Source organism: Rosa rugosa, chromosome 2, assembly GCF_958449725.1.
Source record: "Rosa rugosa chromosome 2, drRosRugo1.1, whole genome shotgun sequence".
Classification (NCBI taxonomy): domain Eukaryota; kingdom Viridiplantae; phylum Streptophyta; class Magnoliopsida; order Rosales; family Rosaceae; genus Rosa; species Rosa rugosa.
The window spans coordinates 49,699,123-49,708,991 of NC_084821.1; the positions used below are offsets into that span (position 1 = coordinate 49,699,123).

The window sequence follows — 9,869 nt, forward strand, 5'->3', positions numbered from 1 at the left end:
ACTAAAGCCACTTGCTGGCTCAGATAAATGATTTTCTGACAATGCTTCAGCCATGAGTGCGAAACGCAGTATAATGCAGAAGATTAGTGTGAAGAGAAACTAAGAAGTTTTCTTGGGACTTGCAATTCGCGAGCCCATATTCGCTGTGTGTCAACCTTGTCCTGCACTCAACTCGCACTTGCTGCGAAGACTTGTCAAAAGATGTCTTCCACCATTCCACAGTTTCTTCGCATCAATCTGATGGGCCTTCGATGCCACCGCGATTGGCATGTTGATTTGTGCCACTCACTGGCACATAGACTAGCTTGGTGCTGTAATCACTTCGCTGAATTTCCAAATACCAACGCTATTTCGTCGGTTTTGTGCAACTGTTAGTGACCTCTGAAGATTGATAGTCCTGCCCCCCAAGTCTATACATCATCTTCACAGAGTGTTTCTCTCAGGCATTTCATCAAACACCTTGTGGGCATAGATCATATTCTCAGACTTTGGACGAAAACTCAACAAAATAACCCACAGAAGACCAATTTATCAGCAAACAGAGTACCATCAGTAGCTATTTCATGGGGATTGAGCTTGATTCTTCATAGAAACAGTGGGAGATTACTCCGGATTGGATATGTAACCTTCTGCAATTTGATTTTGTTTCTTCTCGCCGCAGGAGGAAACTCTCCCTGAATCCGCTCTGGCATCGAAAGCCTTCCGCCTTCATCGACCGCGACCCCTCCCTCAAGTCCCTCATCTCCTGCCTCGACCTCGCCGCCAACCCCAACTCCCGATCCCTGCCGAACTCCGCTTCTCCTATCACCCTCCACCGCCGCCGCCAACCTAACCCATCCTCTTCAATTTCTCAGCATCCAACCACCGAGCTCGAAGAAGAAGCAGACCTAGAAGAAGATTTAAAAAAAAAAATTGGTGATGAGATTTAACATCAGGGTCATTTTGGTCTTTTCTCTTTCTTTTTTTTCTGACTTGTTTTCCACGTCAGCAAACAGACGGAACTGTTGGATTTTTTTGACGGAAGTATCACGTTGATGCCAATTTAGGTCTTTGGGTATCACATTGATACTTTTGAGAGTTCGGGTATCAAATTGGCCTTGACAGAATAGTTTGGGGACGGTAGCTGAATTTTTCTCCATTTTAAATATCTCTAATACTCTAATTAGTTGCGAATGTGCGCTTTCATGATTTACGAAATCTATATTGATCATAACTAAAAAAAAAAATATTGATGTATGTTATTCTATAACTTATTTCGTATGAATGATTTGACATTTTCTTTGTATGAAGTGTCTATATTCGATAGTAATAGAATTTGAATGTTGTGTAAATTTTCGTTGAAATGGATTTGATTTTCATCCTGTTAGATCCAAATCCATTAACTATTGGATATTGACTGATAAGTTTAATCTAATGAACCAATAGAGGATGACAAGTCAGTATCGATTCCTAATGATCAAAATGATCACAGTGTTCATACAATTAGATGAAATAGTTTGTATAAATAGCCCAGTAGTCAACTGAGGTCTTAAAATTATAAACAAAATCATGATTGCGGCATTAACAAATGCAACTTCAAACATATCTTAAATTTTAATATTTTTCTGATTTATTGAACAATTAAAAACCATCCTGTTGGCTTGAAAAACTGACCTGTAGACTAATGGCGGTTGACCTGGGAGTTCAGACTTTGCCAAGTACATTGAAGACCATGTATGTACTCAATTGCATTACTTGTTCATGCTCTTGTTCATCTTTCTCTGAATACACATGACTAAAGAACCTATGACCATTTTCATGAAAAATTTCATTTTCTTCTTTGTTTTTGTCACACGTTCGTTAAACTCTGTTTCGTTCTCCACTTCAGATGCTCAAGTGTATTTTGCTGATCATTGTGCTTCAATTGCTCCTCGCTACTCAACCCCACAAAGATATGCCGGACTTAATTCCTCTGTTCACCGCCTTACCGGTTTCTACTACAGTGCTGGTGAAACTAACATTCTTAGTCAGAACTCAATTGTATTCCGCTTCCGGAATGATGGAGCAGCGGATGAACAAGGCTTGTTCATGGTCCAAGGAAGTCTTCGATTTCCTAGTGACAGTACATATAACCTTGTGGGAAACTCTACAAGGAGCTGGCAATCCACTGACTTAAGAGTTCCATATGGACAGCGTCCCAGAAGCTTTAGGCTAGATGGGGTCTGGTCAGAATCTTCTGGGGAGCTTTGTATGGTTGGATCAGGTTCTAATTCCTCGGACCAAGGTAATTTACTGACCTTTCCTGTTGGTCTTAAACTACATAAACTCAAGAGTTCAAGTAGTCTTACTAGTTTAATTAGTGGCACCTTAGAGAGCTTGGTAACTTCTAAGAATGAACCAAATTATTTTGGACCAATCTCTATATCATTGCTTCCTTCCATGAACTACCAGTACACTTTTGTTTCAAACAAATCTCATAACAGCTATTCGGATGGAAGTGTTGTTCCCCCAAGTTCTTTAAAAATAGGGAGATTTTGCAGGGTATTCTCAAGAGCAATACTATTCCGTGAGTTACAACTGAGATATTCAAGCCATTGTGGTTCTGCAAAGAACTGCTCTCCTCTTGCTGTGTCTGATTTGCCTCGCGTCATGTCGTTGAATAATATTGAGTGTTTGGAGGATAGAAAAACGTTGCGACTTCTGGTAGATTTTGCAGCCAGTAGCATCAGTTACCAGAGGCCTTTCAATCCAACTACAACATTGGTTGCGGAAGGTTCATGGGATGCAAGGAAAAATCAGCTAAATGTTGTTGCTTGTCGGTTCGTGCATGCAAGAAATTCTTTGAGTCCTAGTCATGTGGGTGATTGTTCAACAAGATTGACCATGGGATTTCCTTCAATATGGACAATTGGAAATTCTAGCTGCATTGTGGGGAAAATTTGGAGCAACAAATCCGCGACAGAGGCAGGTTACTTCAAAAACATCACATTTGACAGTGCTCAAAGTGATTCATCTGTATTTCAAGGCCAGAGGTATGAGTATACCAAAATAGACAAAGCAACAAAGTTGTGCCCAAGAAAGAAGACTGATGCTGATGACAAGAACAACATTTATCCAAATCCTTTTTCTTATTACATGGGATTGGATATTACAGCCAACAGTTCTTCAGGAGAAGTTGGATGGGGCTATTCTGTCCCTCTCTCTGTTGATAACAAATTCTTCCAACCGTATTGGTACTCTCTGGAAGATGGAACTGAAGAATACCTTGGAGCTCCTGTGAGTGCTCCTGTGAGCGATAGAAACAACAATAGCAACAGGTACAACATCAGCTACAGAATAAGCATTAAAGCAGTAGATGGGGTTAGGTTTCCTAGTGGAGTGTCCCAACTTAATTCATTATATGAGATGGGGATTTTTGCTGAAGGGATATATGATGGCAGAGATGGAAGCCTGTGTATGGTAGGTTGCCGATACTTGAGCTCAACCAGTCACCAACAGCCAACATATGATTCTGTAGACTGTGAGATTGTTGTCAATGTTCAGTTTCCTCCAACAAATCCAAACAGTACCTATTCGGGTTTTATCAAGGGAAGCATCGAAAGCACACGAGAAATGTCTGATCCTCTTCATTTTGAGGGATTGGATTTGACCTCAGCTGCTGTTAACGTGGTCGAAGCAAGCCAATCCATTTGGAGAATGGATGTGGAGATCATATTGGTTGTTATATCCAACACACTCGCTTGTGTTTTTGGGGCATTACAACTCTTTCATGTGAAACGGAATCCGGATGTGCTCCCATCCATTTCTATCTTGATGCTGTATATTCTTGCTCTTGGCTACATGATACCTCTTATGCTAAACTTTGATGCCTTGTTCACACAACATGGTAGCCAAACTGTGTTCCTTGGAAGTGGATGGCTTGAACTCAATGAAGTAATTGTAAGGGTAGTAACAATGGTAGGTTTCTTGCTGCAAATTCGTCTTCTGCAGATAACAATGTCAGCAAAATCAGCAAATGGAAACCAAAAGGAGCTCTGGGCAGTGGAGAAGCTGGCTCTCTTTGTGGCTTTACCAGTATATGTTGGAGGGTCCTTGGTTGCTTTGCTTCTGATGAACTGGAGGAGGAACGATATTGCTGTGATGGTTTCGAGTGGTCAAAAGCATCCCATTTTGGGTACTATTTTGAAATCTTGTGCTGGTTTGTTCTTGGATGCATTTTTGTTCCCTCAAATTCTTCTCAACATGTTCTCCAAATCAACGGAAAAGGCATTGTCAGTTTCGTTCTTCGTTGGAACAACTCTTGTTCGTGTGCTGCCACATGCATATGATCTTTACAGGGCTCATACCTCTGGTCACCAATTGAAAGATTCATACATTTATGCAAGCCCTGCAGCAGACTTTTACTCTACTGCTTGGAATGTCATTATTCCTTTTGGAGGTCTACTTTTTGCTGTGATAATCTACTTGCAGCAGCGCTTTGGGGGTTGCTGCATTCTTCCTCAGAAGTTCAGAGAGTTGGGTGAATATGACAAGGTGCCTATCGTTACTCAAGCGTCTTAATTTCCAAATCAATCTGGTTCAGCACATTCTCGGGATGGCTTCTTCATATGCATGCAGACCGGAGAGAGAATTCAACTATGTATTTGATTTCTTTCTTTCTGTTTCTTAGCAACTATATTCTAGGCCAAAAAGGGAAATGTACGCTGAATTCATCATTTTATGTAATGCACTTCTGATGTCATACATTTAAGCTCTATAATGTGCGTCCTTCCATTTTACTCATCTATAAGAGAAACAAGATAACTCTTGGAGTAAATATGGAAGAAGAGTACGAACTGTTATATTTAAATTTCAATTGAATTAGTCACAAATACTCATAAATGCACAAGTATGGAACACAATTGGTACAGCTCTATAGTTATCATTCCCAAATTCCTAGAGAGCTTAAAGGCCTTTGCCTAGCAACTCTACTACTAAACCATGCTTCGTCTGCTCCAACTACATTGACTGCATGCCATAATGCTAATACGTACAAAGTATTTAGAGGATAAGTAATCTACTTTAATTCTACAACTTCTTACCCTGTATTGATCAAGGTAATTCTTATATCAGCAACTCTTCCAACACCAACCAGTTAAAGGCACAAAAAATCTCTTTTCAGAAATTCTTACCCTGCATCCATCAAACAACGCCAAAACTTGTTGTCTGCTGGTATACAAGATTTTAAGTTTAGGGACCAACTGCATATATTAGAAAGGGAAGGATTATCAAAGTTTAGAGGCTGTTGGTATTTCCTAAACTTACACTACTTACAAAAACTTTAAAAATAAAAAATAAAATAAAAAAATTCAACCAAGACTGATCACAGCAGAAGAAAAATCATGCATAGCTGTGGAATCTTGCAATTTGCAACTAATAGTGTAATATAATTTGTATTGTATTTTTCCTCTTCTCTTTCTGCTTAAACACGATGAATAATTTGTGGTACAACTTAAAAATTGAACAAGTTGGTATACTATTTTAGGCATCAAAATTGAACAAAAAAGATAGTCAACTAAGGCTAATCACAACAGGTGGAAAAAATATATATATCATGCATACCACTGGAATCTTGCAACTAGTAGTCTAATACAATTATACTGTATAGTTTTCTGCTTCTATATGTATAAGATGAATAATTTGGGGTATAACTAAATAATTGATCAAGTTGGTACACTATATTAGACATTAAAATTGAAGCATACTCTGTAATGGTGGTTGACCCGGGAGTTCAGACCATGTCAAGTAGATAGAACATCGGTTGCAACATTTTTCCCATTCCTTTGCATTCCTTCTTGTTCATTGTCATCTTTTTCCCTATGACAATCTCCATGAAGCTTTTCATATCCTTCTTTGTTTTTACCACCATATCCTTCAATTCGATGTCATTCTTTGCTTCAGCTGTTCAAATTTCTTATGCTGACCATTGTGCTTCAGTTGTTCCTGAGTCAACCGAAAAAATAAATGCACGATCTCACTTGGTACATCTGATTCACACAGGTTACTACTACACTGGTGGTGGAAGTGACATTCTTAATCTATACTCGCCAAATGATCAGGTCAAAAATTCTATTGGCTTCCAATGCTGGGACATTAGAGAAACTAATGTACAAGGCTTGTTCAAGGTTGAAGGAACTCTTGAGTTTCAAGTAACCCACAGGCATGAGCAGCAAAGCCTGCCAGTTGAAACATTTCCATGTTCCGTTTCCTTTAGACTAAATGGATTCTGGTCAGAATCTTCTGGGAAGCTTTGCATGGTCGGATCATCGTCCATTTACTCAGCACAAGGTAATCTTCTTGTTCTTAAGCTGTACAATCTCATGAATTCCACTAGTGTTACAAGTTTGATTAGTGGAACCTTCGAGCATGTCATGATATCTGAGAATGATCCCAAGTATTTGGGACCAATCTCTATTTTGCTATTCCCTCGCATGAACTACGAGTACACTTTGGTCTCAACTAATTCTAATAACAGTTGCTCTGTTGGAAGTGAAGATACCCCAAGCTCTTTACAAGTAGAGAGATTTTGTTCACTACTATCATCAGTGGTACTAAATCATGACTTTCAACTCAAATATTCAAGCCACTGTGTTACTGCAAAGAACTGCACCCAAATTTCTCTGTCTGATTGGCCTCGGGCTGTATCGTTGAAGGACATTGTGTGTTACAATCAGTTCCAATTCATTCATGAACAAGTGTATTAACAACAGAAACAACATTATGATAGACAATGTACCAAATACTTCATTGAGGTCTTTCAGATTCTCCCCTTTCTCCCCTTCAGTAAGAATTTTCTTTATAACTCTGCCATCCTTGCACTTTCTTTCTGCCACCCTAGCTTCTACCATGAATTTGGAATCATATTCCACTGTTGATTAGTAATGCCCTTACTTTAACCATAAGCTTTAACCACAAGCACACAAAAGAGAAGGGTGGAGAAAGAATGAGCTACTGAAATGCCTCGGTCTCACGATCAAGTTGCAACGAAGTCTTCATCTTAAATGTAAAATTTACTTCTAACCAAAAACAGTAAAAGTAAAATTTACTTGAACTGAAATAGAAGTAGGACAAAAAGAAAATTGGATTTTTCAGGATCATTTCCATGCTTTCTTCCCTCGGAAATTTTTGCCAGAAAGCTGCTGCTTTTTGCGTTTTGCCACTCGAGATTTAGCTACCTTTGCCCTCTTTGCAGCAAGTGGCATACTTGTGTTCCTTCTGCTTATTGCTCGAGCCTCCCTCTTGCAAAATTGATCAACATGTTGAAAGAAAATCAAGCTCACATCCTTATAGGAGCCCTAGTGGTTATTCATGTTTAAGTGAAATAGATTCGAGAGAGAATTGTAGAGAGAGATGTATATTATTATTGAGAATAGGAGCCCTATATATAGGGATTACAAAGTACTAGTTCTAATGTTACAAGGAATACCAATCCGTGTAGGATTGGGAAATCTAGAACTTTCTCTCCTATTGCTACTCCTAGTTTGATAAGGCACACTAAATCGATATTCCTTCAACACTTCCCCTTATGCCGCTTCAAACTTGGTGGTGACGCTTCATCCGTTGCCTCGTTAAAAACCTTGCCAGGTAACAAAAACCCTGTGGGATAAAAATAACCCTGGTCGAAGGACAAAAAGAGCACAACACGTCCTTCACTCTTCGAGATCGAACATGTAGACATCATAACTCCCCCTGATGTCGATATCTCCCCCTGATTGCTACAATCGTGGGAGTTCGGATAACTTTCTCAATCCGATGCTCTTCACATGTTTCTCGAAGGTGGATTTAGGTAACGACTTAGTGAATAAGTCCGCTACATTATCCTCTGATCGGATTTGATTCACTTCAATCTTTAGAAGTGATTGTTGTTGCTGATTATAAAAGAACTTAGGCGATATATGCTTGGTGTTGTCGCCTTTGATGAAACCTAACTTCATTTGTTCAATACAAGCTGCATTATCCTCATAAATGCATGTAGGTTCATCTGTGGTAGACTTCAAACCACAACTTCCTTGAATATGTCGAATCACAGATGTTAGCCATATACATTCACGAACGGCTTCATGTAGAGCAATAATCTCTGCATGATTCGAGGAAGTAGCAACAAGGGTCTGTTTTGTAGACCTCCAAGATATCGCAGTGCTTCCCATGGTAAAGACATAACCAGTTTGGGAGCGACCTTTGTGAGGGTCAGAGAGGTACCCTGCATCAGCAAATCCCATCAAAACATCATTGTCGTTTTGATGGAGGGGGATAGGGTGAGGCCGGCCACCCTTGATGGTGGTGGCGGCGTTGGCGGCAACATGGCCGGCCACTATGTTATGGTGGACGGCGGCTCCATGCCTAATGGGGTTCGATCCCATTCTTCCGTCATTCCTCTTCTCTCTGTAGGGATAAAATAGGCCCATATCAATCGTACCTCTTAGGTATCGAAAGATTGTCTTTACACCAATCCAATGGCGGCGTGTTGGCGCAGAGCTATGTCGAGCTAACAAGTTCACTGCGAATGAGATATCCGGTCTTGTGCATTGAGCTAAGTACAATAATGCGCCTATTGCACTTAAATAGGGCACTTCGGCCTCTAATGGTTCTTCGTCCTCATCCCTTGGACGAAACGGATCTTTTTCGGGCTTAAGACTACGGCCGATCATGGGAGTACTCGCAGGCTTTGCTTTATCTTCATTAAAGCGCCTTAGGACCTTCTGAGTATATGCAGACTGATGGATCAAAATCCCATCACTACGGTGCTCGAGTTCTAACCCGAGACAAAACCGTGTTTTCCCAAGATCTTTCAACTCAAATTCGGATTTCAAGTATTTAGCAGTTTCCTTCAACTCATCTAGAGTTCCAATTAGGTTCATGTCATCGACATAAACTGCTACGATTGCAAATCCGGAACTTGTTCTCTTAATGAACACGCATGGGCATATTTCATTGTTAATATATCCCTTCCCAATCAAGTAGTCACTTTAGTAAGCGTTTCAACCTCGTTGCAAACGTGCTCCGTGGTCTAGAGCCACTTGACTTGGGAAAATGAAGTTCACAAGAACCTTCATTATATTTCGTATCTAGATCCACATAGAGATACGTAGTGACCACATTCGTAAGCTGCATGTTCAGTTATTCAGAAACTACCAAACTGACAAGGTAGTGGAGTGCAATGACATCCATTACGAGAGAATATGTCTTCTCGTAGTCGATTCCAGGGCGTTTTGTGGGAAACCTTGCGCCATAAGGTGAGATTATCATCTCTTTTTCTCATCACGCTATCTAACGAAGACCTATTAATGTCAACAGGTTTTATGTTAGGAGGTGTTGGCATTTCAAGCCCGAAAACCTTCCTCTTCGTTAGTGAATCAAATTCAACCTGGATCGCATCTTTCCATTTAGGCCAATCTGCTCTACGTTGGCATTCCTTTCAACGGAGTAAGGTTCGATGTCATTGGTTTCAATAATTCCACGTCCTCATGTACACTAGTGTAGTTTGTAGAGATCTCTATATTCTCAGGAGTTGGTTCTAACATTGAGGCGTCCCCCAACGATGTCTCTTGGACATAACCACAATCCAGAATATTCCCATGAGACGGATTTTGAGTATCAATGATCAATGGATCAAGTTGTGCCAACTCGCTCTCTTCCTAGGGCGAGAATCCATCGAACCTATGGGTCTCCTACGCTCTTTAGCTAGCGGAACCCATGGCCTATGACGCCACTATGCCACATTGTGGCGTCACTATACCACCATCCATGGTGGTGGTGCCGTGCCCATCTCATCCTCTTGAGTGGACATCTATCCTTGCAGGCATGTTTGCAGCAGGTATATGTGATCTCGTCACTTTTTAGGGGATCAAGAT

At 40.4% G+C, this 9,869-nt stretch overlaps 1 protein-coding gene across 1 annotated transcript; it reads left to right on the top strand.

Annotated features, from left to right (window-relative positions):
* Nucleotides 1-1,770: 1,770 nt before the first annotated feature.
* On the top strand, nt 1,771-4,539 carry LOC133730914 (uncharacterized). The gene has a single exon (XM_062158416.1). It carries the CDS (start codon nt 1,771-1,773, stop codon nt 4,537-4,539), a length of 2,769 nt encoding a protein of 922 aa, XP_062014400.1.
* The last annotated feature ends 5,330 nt before the right edge of the window (nt 4,540-9,869 follow it).